The sequence below is a fragment of the Phyllobates terribilis genome, unplaced genomic scaffold (genome assembly GCF_046119375.1).
Source record: "Phyllobates terribilis strain yellow unplaced genomic scaffold, ASM4611937v1 Scaffold_5__5_contigs__length_657084704, whole genome shotgun sequence".
Taxonomy (NCBI): Eukaryota; Metazoa; Chordata; class Amphibia; order Anura; family Dendrobatidae; genus Phyllobates; species Phyllobates terribilis.
The window spans coordinates 293,748,962-293,771,731 of record NW_027362765.1 but is presented as its reverse complement, the minus strand read 5'-3'; the positions used below and the strand labels follow the sequence as shown (position 1 = coordinate 293,771,731).

General features: G+C 48.2%; 1 protein-coding gene across 3 annotated transcripts in view; it reads left to right on the top strand.

The window, feature by feature from the left end:
- The first annotated feature begins 1,989 nt into the window (after window positions 1-1,989).
- LOC141273015 (glutathione S-transferase P 1-like) overlaps window positions 1,990-22,770 on the top strand; it is an 85,286-nt gene continuing 64,505 nt past the window's right edge. The window contains exons 1-3 of one of the 3 annotated variants that reach the window (XM_073684316.1): window positions 1,990-2,152; window positions 2,825-2,860; window positions 9,978-10,090. In XM_073684316.1, coding sequence (XP_073540417.1) covers window position 2,152; window positions 2,825-2,860; window positions 9,978-10,090 — 150 coding nt within the window. In that variant the 5' untranslated portion in view covers window positions 1,990-2,151. Of the gene's footprint in view, window positions 2,153-2,824; window positions 2,861-9,867; window positions 10,091-12,040; window positions 12,100-22,770 lie in introns of those variants that run through there. The other 2 variants (XM_073684313.1, XM_073684317.1) reach the window with 2 other exon arrangements.

Here is a 22,770-nt window from a genome sequence, read left to right as displayed (position 1 = left end):
GTTTGGCGCTCTTTACAGAGCCAATGAACATTCAGGGATTGCCTGCCACTCACTGTAATGCCGTAGCCATGTTGGTTGTGGGCATTACAGTGATTGGCTGGCTGCACAGCGTCATCAGGTCTATATCAGACCTGGTGCCGCCATGCTCGTCACAGTCACTCTGGAATCAGACAGTGTAGGGAGAGGTGCTGCTGCATCAGGGAGAGATTTGCTTGTGTATTAGGTAGTGTAGGGAGAAAAAACGTACATTACACATTTCCATCTTAACAAACAGTCCTTTTGAGGACTAACTAATCCATCTGCAGAGATATCAGGCAGGCAGTGTATATAGGCAGGCAGGGTATATAGCAGACTGCAGTGCATATAGCACAAGAGGCTCCATTCCAATTCAGCCTTCTGCTGCTGTTAGATATTTCTATACAAAGGCCCAGGTCTCAGGGGCCAGGAATACTTTTTTTGGATCTTAATCCTCATTATTTGCTTAAAAAGCAACCAGAGAACACCGTTTTTCTGCGTCATTTGCTTGTTGACACTGCAGAATACAGCCAGGTCCTTTCCATATTACAGCGCTAGAAATCCAGCTTTTTAAAACTGTGTTTTCTCCGTCACACAGATCACTTATACGTTGTCAGAAAATACTGCCATTTCTGGCCCCCCATTAAAAATTTCTTTCAGTGTGTCAGTGAAGCAATTCACAGCAGTTTGCTGTTCAAACTACTTACCTACAGGCCAGGTATTTGAAACTCTGTTTTCTCCGTCACACGGATCACATATAAGTTCGCTCCAGACTCAGTCATTTGTAGTGAGCGTGGAAGAAACTGTCCTCCATTTAAAATTGGCAAGGCACGTGGCAAGGGACGGGGAACTGGACGTGATGGTAATGGTGCATGCAGAGGCCAAGGACAAGGCCGTGGGCAAGCTGAAATTGTGCCACAACAAACACCCACATCTTCTCGCCTGACCTTCCTGTCCCAATTTCTAGGGTACCGCAGCACACCACTATTGAACCCAGAGAATTGTCAAAAGGTAGTTGGCTGGATAGCGGATAATGCTTCCAGTCACTTAGCCACCACCACCACCACCACCCTGTCTTCCACACGGTCAAGTCTCAGTAGCCGTGAGTCTAGACCGCATATTCCTCACCCTGATCCTCCTTCCTCCCACCATGCCGAGTACCCAGAGATAACTGATCCCACACTTGGACACTCTGAAGAGCTGTTCACTTTTCCATTTATAGATTCGGGCCTCTCGCCCGGTACACTTGAAGCGGGGCAAGAGGAGATCGCGTGTAGCGATGCCCAAATATTTGAGCAGCCACGGTCACACGAAGGCGACGGTGGGAAAGTGTCACAAAAGGTGGACGATGATGAGACACAATTGCCAGAAAGTCAGGAGGAGGACCAGGGTGCGGAAGTGAAGACGAGGTGGTGGATGATATAGTAACTGACCCAACCTGGCAGGAGGACATGCAGAGCGAGGACAGCAGCACACAGGGGGAGGGAGGAAGAGCACCCAAACAGGCAGGAAGAAGCAGTGTGGTGGCCGCAGACAGAAGGCAGGCAACCGTTCCCTGTAACACCAACACGAAGAAAGTTGCCAGTGCAACTGTTAGGTCTTCCCGAGTTTGGTTGTTTTTTAAAGACTCTGCCGATAACCCCAGAAAGGCCATTTGCACCACCTGCCAGGCCAGCATCAGCAGGGGTGGCAAAACAACCAGCCTGACCACCACCAGCATGATCAGGCACATGACAGCAAAGCACCCGACTTTGTGGGCTGAACCTCAGGGTCCAGGAACAGTGTCTGCAGGTGGCACCATTGCTTCTTCCGCTGTTGTGCATGCAAGCCAATCCCCTGTCCATGGTGCATGGAAAGATGCCTCCTGCCCTGCACCTGTTGTTGCGCATTCTCAAGTAGCAGCATCAGGAAGAACGTCCATGAGCTCACAGCTGCTCAGCACAGCTCACTGCAGGCTCCACCTCCACCACTTCCTGTAGGGAACTGCAACAGTCTGAACTGGAATGCCCCCTCCCCTATATGTTGTGTTGCTATCATGGTGACTTAGCTGACGTCCCTTCCTATATAAACCAGCAGCTCCGGGGGACAGAGCAGACAGTGATTTAAGCTCTGTGAGAAGATACACTCACCATAACAAGTAAGAGCAGAAATGGTCTTTATGCTGTCAATACCGTTTTGTTTTCTAGCATGTCTGAGTACAGATCCAGTAGAAACACAGTAAGTGCACATTGGCATGCAATGTTCTGCATGCAGATGGGAAACCAGGATCTGAAAAAAAAAGGATCTGAATTTTCCCAGGAACAGTGCCACTTACCTTTTAAAGGCTGTGTCTGGTATTGCAGATTAGTCCTACTCACTGTAGCTGCAGTGCAATTTACAGAGCATGTCTTTGGAAAAACTAATTTCTAGAGCTGTGATCATTGCCTATATTGCTTCTATGATATGGTTTCCATTGGAGACAGATTTTTAATATCTTCCTCCACGCCCAGTTTTCAGCTGGCATCCTAGTCAATTAATTAATTGATACTGATATCAATTGAATGGTGCTAGGAAGGTGACATAGTATAGCTCACACTGATCACTAGAAGTTGTTCCTTCGGTTTCTGTATATATATTTTTTCATTTGTATTTTGTATTTGTTATTTGATGTAAGATTAATTTCTATAAAGTCTGATAATCTAACATATAAAGGAATCTCCAGATGGGCAGTGTTTGGTATTATGGCTCATGCTTGTCTGCAAATCCTGCACAATAAATGTCATGCTTTGATAGCAATATAACTTATTTTCTTTTTTTTTTTTCCTTGTAGTGTCTGGATACACACTGACCTATTTCCCTGTTAGAGGTGAGTACAACTTTAATTAATGTTATAATTAAAAAAAAACAATTTAACAAACTTCTAATAGGAACATTTTCAATCATGGACAAGGGAGATTCCATAATAATTATACATGATGTTCTAATCTTCCAAGGGGTGGGCTCTGACTATCTCTGACTGCACCATTGATTGACAGCTTTCTATCTACAATAAATAGACAGAAAGGTGACATAGAAACCAAGGACTGTGCAGCAGGAGCTCATACTTGAGAGAAATAGAACTGCAGTAAAAAAAAGTCCTATTACCGAAACTACAGCAAAAAGCCTAATAAGTGACCCAGCCCTGTAATCAGATGTCCTAACTTTCCATTGCTCTCAGAGCAACCTGGTAACATGGTCTCTTACTGATAGTGATCCGAATAGACCAGAAATGTTTGATCATAAGGAGTTATACTCCTGGCACCCCATGAACTAAAGGAACAAGGCAGGAGTGTTGTCCTTCATTATTTACTCAGGCACAAGTGATTGTGACTGTCTCATAATGCAGCTTGGTCCCGTTGAGTTTCTTGACAGGGATGCGGGGAGTTAGACCGTCACTGGTCAAATTCATACTCATCATCAAAGTACCTCCATAAAGTCGTCCCATTATTTGTGGAAAGTTAGGGAGGTCAAGCCACTACTCTCAGGATATCTGAGGTGTGGCGCCCCTGAGGGTTCAGTCGCCACAGGGGTACTGCACCTCAGATCGAGGTGTGGTATTTCCTCTCCGAGGTAAGGAAGGAGCACCTTTCAGGACCCAACCTCAGCATCCAACACTACACCTCTCCCACCTGAGGGGGGCTTATATGCACCAGGGTGCTGCCCCAGCCAGGATAAGAGGAGATGGGGGGAACCAAAAGATAGGGGGAACCATGTAGTGGGTGAGGGTGGAGGACGCACTTTAGGTTACACTTAGTATTTCATATTTAATAAACGGCCATCTTGGGCTTATGGTCTTTGATTGTGATCTTCATCTCTGAACGTGGCTTTCTGTGTGAACCTGCAGCTGATAGAAGATACACGGTCCTCGTCCTCTGGCCTTGAGGCGAGGAGCGGGCTAGAGTTAACGGCTGTCTCTACCCGGTCAAGGTCCCTACCTAAGAAGGCCTGGAGGGGAGCGGAGGAGACAAGCTCCACAGGCAAAAGGATCCCAGGGGGATGCAGACGGAGCGGCATACGCCACTTGTCCTCACTATTCTGGCCTAGTCAGAGGGATTCCTGCTGCAAAAGGGGTACCGGCCCCCAAAATCTGGCTTTGCTACTTCATGTCCTAGTCAGAAAAGCCCGGAGGCTTAGAGGATCCCACTGGGTAACGGACGGAGCGGAGTCGCCACCCGTACCCTTGTTCTGTGTATAGCCAGAGGGAGACCTAGCCTTGTAACACGCACCACATACGGACAGGAGAGGACCTAGTGGGAAAGTCTAGGAACACTCTGGTGCAGGGGGTTCTGATTGATGCACCCGAACTACCCGGAGTGTGCTGAACCCCTTCCTGGTGGCCGCAGCGTGCCGTGAGGAGCAAGGAGAAGCCTTGCAGCTGACACCTAACATCGTGAGTAAAGCTTGGAAGACTGCATCCACTGCCTCCATGTCCTTATTACAGCGCGGCACCACACTTCACCACACCACCCACTACTACTCCCCTGATCCGTCTTCTCTGCCCTGAGGCCCTGCTCCGCCTGTGGGGAGTAGTATCATCTTCTGCTGCCACTACATCCCGCCTCAGAGGACTGCCGCAGCGCTGGTGGAAGATCACCAGAAACCACAGGTGGCGTAGTCATTTAATCCACTCGATTAACACCGTCCCTCCTAGCCCTTATTTTTTTGACTGTGACAATGTAAGGTGCCCCAGCGAGGTAGTCGTGGGCGAGCTGTAGCTCCCTCTCGCTATGGCACCCTACAGACAATACGTGTCCTCCCTCTGAAGTGTGGCTGTGTATGTAGTGCTCTTCACTTACTTCAAGCCATCCGATCGCGGCTGTCTCCAGGCATTTTTCTTCTGGGACCAGGGCAGCAATAATTTCAGAGGACACGAGGTTCTTAACCAGAACTTGGACTTTACTTGGGGAAGAGGAATATGTACAATATTTACAGGCAGATATAATGGATAAGGCCCGACAGGTTATCATCTCTCTCACAGGCACTGACAACATCTTCAGCCCTGGTTCCCTCTGTAAGTGAAGCATCTCTTGTGACTCTATCTCTAGTCCACGAGACTCTTCTGTAACACCAACAGTGATCTGGATCTGATATCTCCCCCACGTCTTAGCCTGGAGTCCTATCTAACTTCCTCTGCTTCCTGCAGACTAGAAGTGCCCCGGGTCCTCAATACTTCTCTGTTGAGTTTCTCCGGCCAGCTAACAGGACTCTTGCTCTTGCATAGGGAGGCTTTCACACTGGTGATCCCACTGTCTGAGGGTATGGAGCTCCCGTCTACCCTAGCAGCCACTTATATTCAGGCTGCCCGCACGATTCCCCGTACTGTCTCTTAAAGGCCCCTGGACACTAAAACCGAGGCTTTTTGTCAATGTGCCCACCCCCTGTGAGCTGTCATCACACAGCATTAACTCACCACTGCCTGCAACCCTGCTAGCAGACTCAACCTGACATCTGCACTCAGAACAGTGGCATCTTGTGGCCGTTTACAGGTACTGCAGCCCACAACGAATTATGCCAGGAACAAGCTCTATATCACTCAAGGCTTGATCCGGGCACTAAGTTCCCCCTTTACTCTACTGACTGGACCAGTAAAGCTAACCCCTTAACTTGGTCTACCAACAGTTCAGAGAGGTCTGACTTCAGGAACACTCCCTTTAACTATCTCAGTACCAAGGGAAGGCTAAGCCCTTCCCCACTATTACATTCCCCGACACTTTAATGTTGGTCGTCCCCGACCACACTAAACAATAAACACAAATCAGCAGCTATGACATTATATCACATTACTAAATTTTACTAAAACATTTTAGCATATGACTGGTCCTGAAGTCTTCTTCTTGAGTAGGAGACCGGCCCTTCTCGGTTAAGGGCCCCAGAACTGCAATTCAGGACAGTCCATTATCAAGTTTCAAACTTCTCAAAGATACCGGTCCTTCTTGGTAAGGACCCTGGAAGCACAATGTCAATGTCCTTATCTTTAAGACAAGTTACACACCATTAGCCCTCAATCTTCTTCAAGGGCTGCATTCTGAGGCACACAGTCACAGGTAACACCCTGTGAGTCTCTTTCTTCTTGGCCCTAGCGGGGGTCACCGGTTCTTTCCGCTAGGCCGCAAGTCTCTTAGATTTGGAGGATATCCACCCCCAAGGTGTGCCTTAGCATTTTAAATTCTAGCAGAAAAAAGGCACAACAAGCGCAACAAAAGAAAAAATAAAAAGTAAAAACAAAAAGAGCAGCTCTCCTGGGCACACAACTTTGGTGGTGCTTAAGGCCTTCCTGGCCAGGGAGGTAGGGGAACGGTCCTCCATTTTTTTTCAACTTAATTCAACATGGGGCACTCCGCCCCCATTGGGAAAAAGTCCCATGAACAGGACCACATTCCGGTGGGTCCTAGTAGGAGAAGAGGTGAAAGGTCAACGGACCTTTTAGCCTACTCACTTCTTCCGGGCCTCCCGTCGCTCCTTCATGAAGGCGGCCCATGCTGCATTCGAAGGTGGCTTCCTCCATTTCCACGGCTGATCGGGGTATCTGCTAGGCCCGGGGTCCTCGTCCGAGGACGTAGCACTGCCACAGCCGACCTGGGTAGGGCCGTAGCTGGTAACAGAAAAATGATGGACCTCCTGACTGGCACCAGCCTGAGTCTCTCTGGCAGTCCCTTGCTCAACTGCCTCAGCCCCTCCTGGGTGTTGTGGTGCCGACCCCTTCTCTGGCACCTCACTAAGGAAATCAGCTTCCTTGTCGCTTGCGACATCCTCCTCCTCGTCGCTCACAATATCTCCCCACTGCCGCCTCCTAGGCTCCTCTGTTGGCGGAGTACTGGCCTTAGGTGGGGACAGAAAGCCTTTAGGGGCTTCCCTAGCCCAGCGCTGCTTAGCCTCCCTTTTGGCCCTCCTCTTGAAGACCTCCTCGTCCTTTTCCAGGACATCTTCCCACTTGCACGGTCGGGTGAGCGCAGCCGCGTACCACCCCCTAGAACATTCACACTTGACGAAGTGGACAATGTCCCCCACACGTAGGTTGTGGAGACGGTCGGGCAGGTAGTCACGCTTGATGACCTCACGGGTGACAAATACCTCGTCCCCGGTCCACTCTTCCTCCAGGAACCCATACCCCTCACGGATGTGGAACTCGAGGACTCGCCCCCGAGTCTGGGACGCCTCCACCGACTCTCTCCACGCCGCGTTGGACCCTTCCAGCCAGCCTCTGAGGAAAGTGTCGGTCCATCGCCGCTGCTCTCGTGGCGTCATCGGGGGGTTGCGGGTAGTCCACTTTAGACTCCCGAGCTCGGCGTAACGCTTCGCCGAGGGGGTGTTGATGGCCTCCACTGCCAGCTGCCAAAAACTCTCTTGTGGGGCCCTCTTCCTGGGAGGCCTCGCCTCCGCCTCCGTACCACCCCCTGTCGCCGTGGAAGCTGTCGCGGCAGGCGCTGCAGGCGAAACCGGCCGCTGGGGTATAGGCTGCTCACCTCCGTCAGGCTCCGCTGCAGCTGGTGCTCCGGCCCCACCAGAATGTTCTCCACCCTCGGCCGAGGGGGACGGGTCTCCCGGCATCCGGCTCCAGCACCACACGCGGAACTCATGGATAAGCAGGCCCAGCTCCGGTTCGGGCCTAGTGGACCACTGGACAGCCACTGGGGGTAAAAACTCACGGGCGGCATCCGCGAGTGAGCGACTCTCGTCTGCAGCCCCTGGGGTACTCAGCTCCAGCATCTCTTCCTCAGCGCGCACTCCGGACAGGTCGTCCGATCCTCCGTTTGCCATTCTCTCGGAGCGTCCACCGCAGCACCTCCTTCCTCTCACGTGCCGGACAGAAAATGGCGCCGGTCGCTTACTAGTGACGCGCGTCCTGCGCGTCCAACTCCGCCTCTTCCTGGGCCGGCCTTCTGACGCGACTGCTGCGTCACTCGTCACTCTCGACCGCTCCGCCTTCAGCCGCGCCCCCTCTCTGTGCGCGCTGATACTCACGGGGCCGGGCTTCACTTTACGCCGCGCCCTCTTCCTCTCTGGACGTCCCATCCTGGGACGCATCTTCACCGCTGGGCCCATCCTTCTTTGGGCCGGAACTCGTAGGGCCTGGACATCTTTTCGCGCTCTCCAGCGCCGTCCACTCCCAAGATAGGCGGTTCTTCTTCCAGACTTTACCGCCATCGTCACCATCTTGGAATCCATACTTCGGGCCGCCATCTTGGGCCGCATGCCTTCCAACACTTTCTACTCAGTGTTCTGTGTCGGCTCTTCCCCGCTTTCTTCATGCGAGGAGCTCGCATCCTGCCGACTACGCCAAATGTAAGGTGCCCCAGCGAGGTAGTCATGGGCGAGCTGTAGCTCCCTCTCGCTATGGCACCCTACAGACAATACGTGTCCTCCCTCTGAAGTGTGGCTGTGTATGTAGTGCACTTCACTTACTTCAAGCCATCCGATCGCGGCTGTCTCCAGGCATTTTTCTTCTGGGACCAGGGCAGCAATAATTTCAGAGGACACGAGGTTCTTAACCAGAACTTGGACTTTACTTGGGGAAGAGGAATATGTACAATATTTACAGGCAGATATAATGGATAAGGCCCGACAGGTTATCATCTCTCTCACAGGCACTGACAACATCTTCAGCCCTGGTTCCCTCTGTAAGTGAAGCATCTCTTGTGACTCTATCTCTAGTCCACGAGACTCTTCTGTAACACCAACAGTGATCTGGATCTGATATCTCCCCCACGTCTTAGCCTGGAGTCCTATCTAACTTCCTCTGCTTCCTGCAGACTAGAAGTGCCCCGGGTCCTCAATACTTCTCTGTTGAGTTTCTCCGGCCAGCTAACAGGACTCTTGCTCTTGCATAGGGAGGCTTTCACACTGGTGATCCCACTGTCTGAGGGTATGGAGCTCCCGTCTACCCTAGCAGCCACTTATATTCAGGCTGCCCGCACGATTCCCCGTACTGTCTCTTAAAGGCCCCTGGACACTAAAACCGAGGCTTTTTGTCAATGTGCCCACCCCCTGTGAGCTGTCATCACACAGCATTAACTCACCACTGCCTGCAACCCTGCTAGCAGACTCAACCTGACATCTGCACTCAGAACAGTGGCATCTTGTGGCCGTTTACAGGTACTGCAGCCCACAACGAATTATGCCAGGAACAAGCTCTATATCACTCAAGGCTTGATCCGGGCACTAAGTTCCCCCTTTACTCTACTGACTGGACCAGTAAAGCTAACCCCTTAACTTGGTCTACCAACAGTTCAGAGAGGTCTGACTTCAGGAACACTCCCTTTAACTATCTCAGTACCAAGGGAAGGCTAAGCCCTTCCCCACTATTACAACAACCCTGGGCACGGACCGGGCCTAGGCCACGACTGCATCCACACTACACCGGAAGCCCAGTTCCGAGTTCCCTTCATCTCTCAGGGTGGGCTAGCGAGCGGGGAAGGAGAGGCGTCCCCCTTCTGACGTCGTCTCTCCTCCACCCGGGCGTCACAGAGGCATGAACATTAATTACTACCATATTTTGTCATGGTCTGTATGGCGTTGTATTATGGAGGAAGTGGTTCTAAGGAAGAACACTGTCAAAACTGTGCAATTTGGTTTTATTTATGTCCTGTGTCTCTATATGAAATCAGAAGCATATGGAAAAATAGTATGGACTATGTGTTGACCTAATTACAATTCAGTGGAGGACTTGACAAGTGGCTATAGATGGCCAGCCTGTTTCAATAAGCTCCATGTAATGCTTCATTTACCATCTTGTGGCACTGTAGAAACTTGAGCTTATTCAGAAATCATGGTTGATCTGAGATCCCAGAATGAAAGACCCTCTGTGAACAGTTTATTTAGTTGGTCTCTTTTAATAGAATGGGATTGTAAAGACTGGAGAACATGTCCTTACTCAGATACTTTACTAATGAATGGACTAAGTATGGCTGAGCACAATTATCATTTAATGCTTTGCTTTTTTCCAGGAAGGGTTGAGACTATCAGACTCTTGCTAGCTGATCAGGGGGCTTCATGGACTGACGATGAAATGCAGATGGCAGACTGGTTCTCTAGAAAAAGTGACATAAAGAAGAAAGCGGTGAGATTCTTTCTTATCACCTGTCAAACTGCTTCTTTCATATGTTGTAGTTTAATTCTTGGGACTGAGTCAACATTTTCAATTGGTTAAAAGACTAATCTATTTGGATTTAAAATGCATAAACATATTAGTACATTTTGTTCTGTCCAGATGGTATGTATAGAACTGAGTTTCGATCGCATTTAAAGAGGACCTTTTATTGGATTTTTTATATTCAACAGAGTACTACCTCCACCAATTCATGCTGTGCCACTGATTCTGGAACAGTTTCTCTTTTTCTTCTGTGCCCCTCCGTTACAGAGTTATACAGTACAGACCAAAAGTTTGGACACACCTTCTCATTTAAAGATTTTTCTGTATTTCATATGACTATGAAAATTGTACATTCACACTGAAGGCATCAAAACTATAAAGTAACACATGTGGAATTATATACTTAACATAAAAGTGTGAAACAACTGAAAATATGTCTTATATTCTAGGTTCTTCAAAGTAGCCACCTTTTGCTTTGATGACTGCTTTGCACACTCTTGGCATTCTCTTGATGAGCTTCAAGTGGTAGTCACCTGAAATGGTCTTCCAACAATCTTGAAGGAATTCCCAGAGATGCTTAGCACTTGTTGGCACTTTTGCCTTCACTCTGCGGTCCAGCTCACCCCAAACCATCTCGATTGGGTTCAGGTTTGGCGACTGTGGAGGCCAGGTCATCTGGCGTAGCACCCCATCACTCTCTTTCTTGGTCAAATAGCCCTTACACAGTAAGGTGTGACGCGATGGGGGATAACCCCGCCCACAACCCGTCACTCACCGTGGAACACGGAACAGGAGACCCCTGGCTGCAGCCGCAAATAGTCGTGACGTAAGCGGAAGCAAGAGCCGGCTGCAGCCGGGGATCACGTGCTGCCTGTGTGCGGTCAGCGATAGCGACCTTCTCATTTAAAGATTTTTCTGTAGTTTCTTGACTATGAAAATTGTACATTCACACTGAAGGCATCAAAACTATGAATTAACACATGTGGAATTATATACTTAACAAAAAAGTGTGAAACAACTGAAAATATGTCTTAAATTCTAGGTTCTTCAAAGTAGCCACCTTTTGCTTTGATGACGGCTTTGCACACTCTTGGTATTCTCTTGATGAGCTTCAAGAGGTGGTCACCGGAAATGTTCTTCCAACAATCACCATCCCTGTTACCAGAGAGTCTAAGAATATGAGATACAGCGGTCTGTCAATTACTGAGCTCAATTCCCTCAGTATCCGTGGATGAATGCCATCTGGGCCTGGGGATTTGTCAATGTTTAATTTGCTCAGACGCAGGTGTACTTCTTTTTGTGTTAAACTAGTTATATCAGGTGGTGAACTTTGATTTTTGTCTTGTTGAAAGAAAAGTGCCTGTTTAATATCTCAGCCTTTTCTTTGTCCTCGTTTTTATCATCTTTTAAGTGGCTGATACCTTCTGTTTTTTTTCCCTTTTTGGCATTGATGTATTTATAATTTTTTGGGGATTTTCTTTAACGTCGCTGGTGGTTTGTTTCTGTGTAGATAACTTTGATAGCTTGATTTCTTTTTTACATTTCTTATGTAGGAATTTATACTCCTGAAATGCTATTTCTGTATTCTCGCATTCAAAATTTTAAATGCCCAAAACACAGACCTGCCCACAAAGTACTGTGTTATACGCTTACACCTAACTGGTTTGAAAGAAACATTTACACTTGTTTTACTTTAGGGCATAACTTTGGAACAGAAGGGCACAGAGGAAAAATACAAACGGTTTCAGAATCAGTAGAAGGTTCACTTTAAGTGAATGATGAGGAGTTGTACTGGTAGTATAAAGGATACTTTAGGTTGTTATTTCTATTGTAGCTGTGGTTACTTACCCTGTTTAGTTTATTTATAAATGCTCAATGTGCCCTTCAGATTTTTGGACAACTGCCTCAATTTCAACATGGAGACTTTGTTCTGTACCAGAGCAATGCCATCCTGAGATACCTTGGCCGCTTATATGGTGAGACTTCAGTGCCGTACTCTGGGATTTTTACAAATTGTATTTCAGAGCATTATATCTGTCATTTTTTTACTAGTGTTGAGCGAACACTAAAATGCTCGGGTGCTCGAAGCTCGGGCCGAGCTCACCGTGATACTCGGGTGCTCGACCCGAGCAACGAGCCCAATGTTAGTCTATGGGAGACCGAAGCATTTTTGCGGCAGCACCCCCGGCAGTCTGTAGAAAGCCTAAAAAGTGCCCAAAACGATAGTGACAGTGCTCAAATGACATGGGGACAGCATGGGGATCGCCCCAGTTAGCATTTCTGACCCCCAGGTCACTGCTGTCAACAACGTGGTCAGAGGTATTAAGCCACTTTTACTGGCTCACAAGAAAATGTTCAAAAACGAAACTGAAAGTGCTTTCCTGTGAAATATGTTAAGGAACTTCTTTTCCAGGGTAAAGACTTGTGTATAAGGTAAAATAAATAACAAAAATGCTCCTCCACACCTTGGGCTATGTTCACAAGTAGCATTTTTTATGCGTTTTTGCACTTTTGTATTGCTTTCAACAGTGACAAATGCATTCACTGGGAGATGTCAGTTTAACATTTTACAACCTTATCTGGCCATGTGCTGTGTGACACATGCATACAGTGCTGAAAAGACATGGGAACAGCATGGGGAAGACCCCTGGAAGCATCTCTGACACCCAGGTCACTGCCTAAAAGTGTGCCCATCAGAAGTGATCCTTGCCGCATCAGAAGATGCAGACTTACAACTATCCCCTTGCAAGTCCTTGTCCCAGGGCAGTGTTCAATTGTAGCTCTCCATTCCTTGAAATGCAAGCGCAAGTATGCAGCCTGCCACCCACCCACCCCCAGGCTGTAATACCATACTGCTTGCTTGCACTTGAAATTGGGCCTTTTAGGCATGTGGAGGCGGAATCTGGCCACCACGTCATGGCTGTGTCGGCGGCCTGGTATCCATACTCAGTCCCAAGCTGCCCGGCATCCACGCTTGGTCCCCAGACTCCAGGGGGCCGCCGAGTGTCCCTACTCGGTCCCCAGCCGCCCTGCAGCCGGGTGCCCACACACGGTCCCCAGCCGCCCCTATTTGAAGGACAGCCTAACCACAAACACGTGGACAAGTGAATGTGGCCAGGGATGGTTCATCTGACTGACGCCTTCACACTGGGTTAATATTGTGGAAACCCGGACACAGTTGGACACTGGGATGCAACACGTCCTCCAGACATAGAGGATTGCGGGTCCTGGGTCAATCAGGCTTCAACACAAAGTTCAGAAGGTAGACAGCAGCAGTGGTTGGCCTCCTACACAACGAGTGAATTATTCATGATCATGAGGCCATCCATCTCCTTAGCTTTCTGTTCCTTGGAATGCAAGCGCATGTATGTAGTAGCGGCTAGGCCTGAGGTGGTCAGCGTTTTGGCGCATATCCTACCCCCTCCGAGGATTGCTGGATGTTTTCCTGCTACTATCCCAGTTCTATGACTCCCGTTAAAACAAAGCTTCAGGTGATGAATGATGGATGAGGTGGTGGCAAAGGAGAAAGAGCAGGAGGAACAGGGACCATTCACATCAATATCAGGCCAGTCAACCACACATGTCTTGTAGGATATGTTTCTGTACCAAAAGGAGCGGTTCGGCTACACAGTTATAGGGCATACAGTGAGTGCAATGCCTACCTTGGAAGTGACATGGAGGTCAGAGGGCCTCAAGTGGGTCTCCTGTACACTGTTGACCTAATCAGTGAATGGAAGGCTTTCCAAAAATTATGAGGAACTGCAATGCCTCTTAAAACAGACGTGGATTACAGCGTACTAAAAACCTTCTACCCGTTATTGGGGAGTGGGTCTCCCTTAGTGTTCGCCTATGCATTGAAAAGCAACAGCTGACTAAAATTAGGAGGAAATGCAATGCCCGTTGGAATAGTCGTGGAGGTCAGAGTGGTTTAACAAGACAGTTTAATGCCCCTTGGAAGAGACGTGGAGGTCAGAGTGGTTTAACAAGACGGTTTTAATGCCCCTTGGAAGAGACGTGGAGGTCATAGTAGCTTAACAAGACGGTTTTAATGCCTCTTGGAAGAGTGGTGGAGGTTACAGTGGAATAAAAAGACAATATCAATGCCCCGTGGAAGAGACGTGGAGGTCACAGTAGCATAACAAGACGGTTTTAATGCCCCTTGGAAGAGTGGTGGATGTCGCAGTGGAATAAAAAGACAATATCAATGCCCCTTGGAAGAGTGGTGGAGGTCGCAGTAGCTTAACAAGACGGTTTTAATGCCCCTTGGAAGATACGTGGAGGTCACAGTAGCTTAACAAGATGGTTTTAATGCCCCTTGGAAGAGTGGTGGAGGTTACAGTGGAATAAAAAGACAATATCAATGCCCCTTGGAAGAGTGGTGGAGGTCGCAGTAGCTTAACAAGACGGTTTTAATGCCCCTTACAAGAGCCATGCAGTACAGCATATTAAAAACATTATTTCCATTATTGGGGAGTGGATCTCCCATAGTCTTTGCCTATGCCTTCCAAGCAAAAGCTGCCAAAAATTAGGACGGAGGAACTTGCAATGCTGGCAACACGGACCACGGTCACCCTGGTGGTATAGTGGTGGTGGAGGCTGAGGATAAGGAGAAGAGCAAAAAAAGCCAAAATGAGGTAGCGTATACCCATGTGTGGGTGTGAAGCGGTGCATGGGAATACACCTCCCGAAACAACACAGTGGATTTGACTTTGTTACTCTGCTGTCATTTGGTGGTGATGAGAAGTCTGGCCCAATCCAGCCCTTGTTCATTTTGATAAGGGTCAGCTTGTCAGCATTGTCAGTTGACAGGCGAGTGCGCTTATCAGTTATAATTCCCCCAACGGCACTAAAAACACTCTCCGATAACACGCTAGCGGCAGGGCAGGCCAGGACCTCCAAGGCGAACAGAGCGAGTTCACTCCAAGTGTCCAGCTTGGATACCCAATAATTAAAAGGCAAAGAGGAATCACGGAGGATGCTGGTATGGTCGGCAAGGTACTCCCTCACCATCTTTTGAAACTTTCCACTCCTTGTGAGAGTACCCCGCGCTTCAGGGCCTGTAAGCTGGGCGGGTCTCAGAAAACTGTCCCAGAACGTTGACAGTGTTCCCCTGCCCCTGCTGGATTGGAGTTGCGTCTCTCTCGCCTGTACGCCTTGGTTGGGCAACGAACTGTGACCTCTGCCGCTAGCGTGTTCAGATGGGAATTTTTTTTAACAGTTCTGCAGCAAGGGCCTTCTGGTACTGCCCCATTTTTGTAGACCTCTACACCTCAGGAATAAGAGAGTAAAAGTTCTCCTTGTAGCGGGGGTCTAAAAGTGTCACCAACCAGTAATGACTGTCACCCAACATTTTGACAACGCGAGGGTCACGGTTAAGGCAGCGTAACATAAAGTCAGCCATGCATACCAGACTGGTAACGGGAAAGACTTCCGTGTCCTCACCAAGATGACGACTGACCATGCTCTCCTCCTCCTCCTCCTCCCCCCTGTCCTCAGGCCACCCACGCTGAACCGACGGTATGACAGTTGTACAGGTACTTTCTACAGCGCATGATACCAGCTCCACTTCTTCCTCCTCCTCCTCTCCCTCATTGTCCCCCAATGGACGTTGGGATGAGATGAGGCTGGGCTGTGTGTAATTGCCCACTACGGCTTCTTGATCCATCTCATCATACTCTGGCTGCAATGCCTCCTTTTTAATTCTCTGCAGAGAGCGTTGCAAAAGACAGACAAGTGGGATGCTGACGCTAATGACGGCATCATCACCACTCACCATCTTGGTGGACTCCTCAAAGTTTGTCAGGATGGTACATATGTCAGACATCCAGGTCCACTCCTGAGGTCTTATGTGTGGAGTCTGACCTGAATATTGATGGCCTTGTTGCAGCTGGTACTCCACAACTGCTCTCTTCTGCTCACAAATCCTTTGCAACATGTGGAGGGTAGAGTTCCAACATGTGGGGACATCACACACCAGTCGGTGTGCTGGAAGCTGCAAACACTGCTGCAACACAGCAAGGGCGGCGTAAGCTGTAGCCGGCTTCCGAAAATGAGCTGACAGGCGGCGTACTTTGACGAGCAGATCTGGCAACTCTGGGTACGATTTAAGAAACCGCTGAACCACGAGGTTAAGCACATGAGCCAGGCATGGTATGTGTGTGATCTCGCCTCGCCTCAGAGCCGCCACCATGTTACGGCCATTATCACACACGACCATGCCTAAATGTAGGTTCAGCGGTCTCAGCCACAGATCTGCCTGCTCTTTCACAGCTGTCCACAACTCACAAGCAGTGTGAGGTTTATCACCTAAGCTTATGAGTTTCAGCACAGCCTGTTGCCGCTTGGCTGAGGCAGTACTGCAGTGCTTCCAGCTTGTAACTGATGTGGTGATATCTGAGATGGAGGCTGAACATGAGGAGGAGGAGGAGGATGATGCGCAGGAGCTGTACACTGTGGGGGCAACTCTGACTGACATAGGGCCCGCAATTCTCGGTGTGGGGAGGATGTGTTCCGTCCCAAGGTCTGACTGGGTCCCGGCTTCCACTATGTTTACCCAGTGTGCCGTCAGGGAGATGTACCATCCCTGGACACAAGCACTTGTCAACGTGTCCGTTGTCAGGTGGACTCTCTCAGTAACTGCGTTGTTGAGGACACAGCAGATGTTTTGGGACACGTGCTTGTGTAGTGTGGGGATGGCACACCGGGCAAAATAGTGTCGGCTGGGGACCGAGTACCGAGGGACGGCCACCACCATAAGGTTGCGGAAGGATTCCGTCTCCACCAGCCTAAAATGCAGCATTTCCAATGCAAGGAGTCGTGAAATGTGCGAATTTAGGACTGTGGCCTGTGGGCCGTTGGCTGCGAATTTGCACTTTCATTCAAAGCTCTGGGATATGGACAATTGAACGCTGTGGTGGGACGTGGACGTTGATGCTGTTTCTTGAAAAACTGCCATAACAAGTGAAGACTGAGAGGAGGGGGCATCTTTGCATGCAGTATGGACAGGGGATAGCCTTGCACGCACAGCAGGGGGTTCTCTTACACGCACAACAGCAGAAGAAGCAGTGGGGACACCCGCTGACACTGGTCGTGGACCCTGGGGTTCGCCCCACAAAGTCGGGTGCTTTGCTGTCATATGCCTGATCATGCTGGTGGTGGTCAGGCTGGTAGTTTTGTCACCCCTGCTGATGCTGGCCTGGCAGGTGGTACAAATGGCCTTTTTGGGGTTATCAGCAGAGTCTTTAAAAAAATTCCAGACTCTGGAAGACCTACCTGTTGTACTGGCAACGTCCCTCGTGTTGGTGTTACGGGGAACGGTTGCCCGCCTTCTGTCTGCGTCCACCACACTGCTTCTTCCTGCCTGTTGGGATACTCTGCCTCCCTCCCCCTGTGTGCTGCTGGCCTCACTCTGCGTGTCCTCCTGCCACGTTGGGTCAGTTACTAGATCATCCACCACCTCCTCCTCTTCCACTTCCTCACCAAGGTCCTCCTCCTCACTTCATGGCAATTGTGTCTCGTCATCGTCCACCTCTTGTGACAAATTACCTGCGTCGCCTTCCTGTGGCCGTGGCTGTTCAAATATTTGGCCATCGCTACATGGGATCTCCTCTTCCACCACTTCAAGCGGAGCAGGCAAGGGGCACAAATATGGAAATGGACCAGTGAACAGCTCTTCAGAGTGTCCAACTGTGGGATCAGTTGCTGTCTGACGACACTCGGCATGGTGGGAGGAAGGAGCATCAGGGTGAGGAGGAATATGCAGTCGAAACTCACGGCTACTAAGACTTGACCGTGTGGTAGACAGACCAGAGGTGGTGGTGCCCAGGTGACTGGAAGTATTATGTGCTATCCAACTAATAACCTGTTCACACTGATCAGTTCGCAATAGTGGTGTTGTTGTGTGCTTCCCTAGTAATTCGGTTAAGAACTGGGAGCGGGAAGATGTGGCTGTTGGTTGTGGCACATTTTCACCTTGGCCACGGCTCCATCCACTGCACGCACCATCACCAGAGCGTCCCGTTCCACGTACCTTGCCCATTGTAAATGAAGTAAAATAGCTTACACTCGCACTATCAATGGCAAAAGGGTAATAAAAAGGAGATTTGAACCGTGGAAGAGGAAAACCACAGTTCTAGTTATCTGGCCTACACCAGACTCTTTTAAACAGATATATTGGTGTCTGAACAGTCAGCGAGACAATGAAAATGTTTTTTTTTATGCAAAAAAGACAAAACAGTGGATAATATAGAGATTTGAACCGTGGAACTGCAAAACCACAGTTATAATTTCCTGGTGTATACCAGACTTGTTAAAATAGATATATTTGTGTCTGAACAGTCAGCGACACACTGAAACTGTTTTTTTTATGGAAAAATGGCAAGCAGGTTGATAACACCCAGATTTGAACCGTGGAAGAGGAAAACCACAGTTCTAGTTCTCTGGCCTTCACCAGACTCTTTTAAACAGATATATTGGTGTCTGAACAGTCAGCGAGACACTAAATTTTTTTTTTTTTTGGGGGGGGGAGGGGACTAAAAGGTTAATAAGATGGGTATTTGTACAGTCTGACTGAGGAAAACAAAACAAAACAGGATTTAGATGAAAAAAAAAAAGGATTTTTCCTGGCCCCTGAGACCTGGGGATAAGTTTAGCAATTTGACCAGCAGGAGCACACAGGACTGTAATTCAGTGTTTGCTGGTATAACCACTGCGTCTCCTATACAGCCTGCCTGCCTAATATCTGGGATGGATATTAGTCCTGAGAAGGACTGTTTTTTTGATTTGGCCAGCGTTAGAGACCCTACACTAACTATTTCGCAGTATAAATCTCTCCCTAGCTCTGCAGCACTGACCCTACACTGTCTGATCCGGAGCGACTGTGTCCAAGATGGCAGCGCCCGGTTTTAAATACTCGAGGTGACGCTGTGCGGCCAGCCAATCACTGTAATGCCCACAATAACATGGCTGCGGCATTACAGTGACTGGCTGGAAATCCCTGCATGTTCATTGGGTCTGTAAAGAGCTCCAAACGTGCAGGGCGGAGACCCGAGCTCCCGCCCGAGTAACCCGGAAATGCTCGGTGCTCGCCAAGCATCCCGAGTAGTGAGATGCTTGGGCAAGTACTGAGCAGTGTCGAGCATGGTCGCTCAACACTATTTTTTACCTTTAATTATTTGGAGTGCTGTCTGCTTTTCTTATTTTTCCCTACTTTACAAATCGGATATTTGTTTGGGAGGCTTGCACCCACAACGTGCTGTTCCAGTTTTTCCTATTAATTATCTATCTATCCCTTTATCTATACATCCCTCTATCTATCTCTTTAACTAAACCTTTTTCCTTTCGTTGCAGTACAAAAACGCAATAAAAAATGCAGTAAAATGCTTTTGGATCGGAGACCCCACAACGTCATCGCGGGGTACCGATCGTTGCCATGATGACCATGGTGACAGTGCATGATCTGGCAACTTTCTGTCAGTGCAGAACTGACAGCTTGTATAGTATAGAAATGCTGCTGCATCCCTATACTATATAAGCGATCAGACTGCAATTAGTGATAGTCTCATAGTGGGACAAAGTGTAAAAGGAAAAAAATTTCACTAATTTAACAATGTCACATGCCCAAAAATGGTATTAATAAAAACATCAAATCGTCCCGCAAAAAAACAAGCACTCACACGACTCTGTTGGTAGAAATAAGGAAAAATTATAGCTCTCAAAATATGGCGATGCACAATGAAAAGTGTCTTTTAGTGTGTGACAGCTGGCAAACATAAAAATCCGATATAAATCTGGTATCGCTGTAATCGCACCAACCCGAAAAATAAAGTTGCCTAATCAATTATACTGCACGAGGAACAGCGTAAAAAATAAATAAAACAAATTCTTCACCTGCTGTTGATTTGTTCATTCTGCCTCCCAAAGATCTCAGTAAGACTAGGCTCACATTTATCCTATGCTCTGCACTGAGCGCTTACACTGGGGCTTCCGTGTAAATCTCTGAAATATGTGATTCAGACAGAGCTCCAGGAGGAAGATTCCCTATAATGAGGCAGATGGAGGCTCTGTGGACACCATCTGACTTATGATCTGTTGGCGTCCGTCTTTTTATTAGGCGTGGATAAAAGTGCCGTCGCCCACAGTTTTGTGCACTTCTGAAAAGGACAACGCTGAACAGAGGCCAGATGGAGTCCAGAGTAATTCTGCTGCCTCATTATAGTGAATGGATCCCTCGGGGGTTTATCTGAATCATGTCCCTCTGAGATTTCGATGGAAACCCCAATATAAGTTCTCAGCGTAAAGCGCAGGATAAATATGATTCTAAATGTTATGTAAAATGTTCCCAACAAAAGCTTCAACTCAATCCACAAAAAAAAGCAAGTCCCCACTTAGGTCCGTATCAGAATTTCTGTTGCCCTTTTACAGTTTGACCACTAGAGGCCGCTATTGTTCACTTTAATAATTGTGCTGCAGTTTCTCTCCTTACTACTGGAGGCTGCTGTTGTGTCCTGCAGTTGCCCTTTATCAAGATGGCGGATACTGAATCTATGGAATCCATCTTGTTTCCTGTTTGGGCCTACTTAAAGCAACATGGAACTCTCACATGGCTTGAGTATTGTGTCTAGCTATTTGCCTAGTTTCAGTCTCCAGCTCCTGAACATTCTTACCCAGGCTGTTCTAATTCATCTACGGATTGTTTCCTACAACTCGTTGCTAACTTCAAGAACTTCTACTACCACTTGCTATCCCTGGTTGTGCTCCTTCGGCCACTGGTTTCCAGCAGTACTATGCCAGTATCGTATCAGTCCTTCATCTGTTATCAGAAATATAGGGGCTTCCACATTACTGGTAGCACAAAGGCTCTGGAAAAGCGCCATGGCTTATCGCCCCCCAAAAGAAATTGAGCAAATTCTGCACTACCAAATCGAACTGCCCCCCCCCCCCCCCCTCTTCTGAGCTCCACTGTGTGCCTAAACAGCATCCACATGTTTGGCATTTCTGTAGCGATGAGAGCCTGTCTAGTTTATTTACAGGTGTGTGTCTCCAGAAGTATGAGCTGGGCACAACATACTGGTCACTACAACGTACTGTTCACTACAATGTAGTCGTCCCTACAACGGCAGGTTGCAATTTTTATTCAGCAACATCCGCTGCTGCTTGTTTCTGGAAAAGGCCCATGAAGTCAAAATCATCACTACACCTGTAGTTAAATTCTCAAAGGGGTATAATTTCCAAAATGGGGTCAATTGAGTGGGAATTCTGCTATTCTAGCACTTAGGTCTGTATAAGGAGTACGCATACTACTCTAGGAAAATCTACACCTTAGGTGGCTAATAGCTCTCCGTCCCTCCTGAGTCTAGCCGTATGGCTAACCAACACTGTAGAGCCACATATGGGGTATTTCTACATTCAGCAGAAATTGGGGGACACATTTTGGTGCCATTTATACCCATTTCCCAGTGTGAAAATGTAAACTCTGGGGCTAAAACAAAATTTTGGTGGTAAAAATGTAATTATTTTTTTCTTTACTGCCCAATGATATAAAATTCTGTGATCCACCTGTGGTGTCAATATGCTCAGTGCACCCCTAGATGAATTCATTGAGAGGTGGTTTGTAAAATGGGGTCTCTTATGGGTGGTCTGCTGTTCTGGAACCTCAGGGGCCCTCAAACCTGTCCAGCAAAATCTGAACTCCAATATGGTGCTTCTTCCCTTCTGAGCTCTGCATTGTGCATCAAAAGTAGTTTTTGACCACATATGGGGTATCTGCGTACTCAGGAGAAATTGTACAACAAATTCTATGGTCCAATTTCTCCTGCTATCCTTGTGAAGATGAAAAAATTTGGGGCTAATACAACATTTTTGTGGGAAAAATATATATGTTTCATTTTTACAGATCCACGTTGTAAAATTCTGTGAAGCACCTGTGGGTTCAAGGTGCTCAGCACATTTCTAAATAAATTCCTTGAGGGGTCTAGTTTCGAAAATGGGGTCACTTGTGGGGGTTTTCCACTGTACATCAGGGGCTCTCCAAATGCGACATGGCGTCCGCTAATTATTCAAGCAAATTTTACATTCAAAAAGAGCGCCCAAACAGTGGTTTTCCTCACATTTGGGGTATCGACTTACTCAGGAGAAATTGCACAACAAATGGTATGGTGCAATTTCTCCTGTGACCTGTCATGCACAGTGTAGGAAAGTCAAAGTGCGTCACGAAGGGATGAGGGGAAGGGAGCCCAGACACTAGGGGAAGGGAGCCCAGACACTAGGGAAAGGGGGAAGTGGAGACCTCATAGGCTGATCTGCAATCACCCTGTCTACCCCTACCGTCCCTATATTGTTTTCTCACCAATTGCTGCACAGGAACCTATCCCTGTATTTCCTTAGCGCTTGGTCCTAGATAGGGAAGGGGGGTGAGCGATAGTCGATCCCCACTAACAACTAAAACAGCAAGGGGAGACAGACACAGGGAAGTAGCTTAACTTGAGTTGACGTCAGAGAGATGGCACACATGTCCTCTTAGCACCAGAGAGGAAGTAAGAACTGCACTTGCTCAAAGCCTTCACAAGGGGTCATGTGAATATCACCGGCGCCTCCCTATTGCAAAGTGAAAGTATTTATACACTCAGGCCAGGGTGTTAATTAGCAAG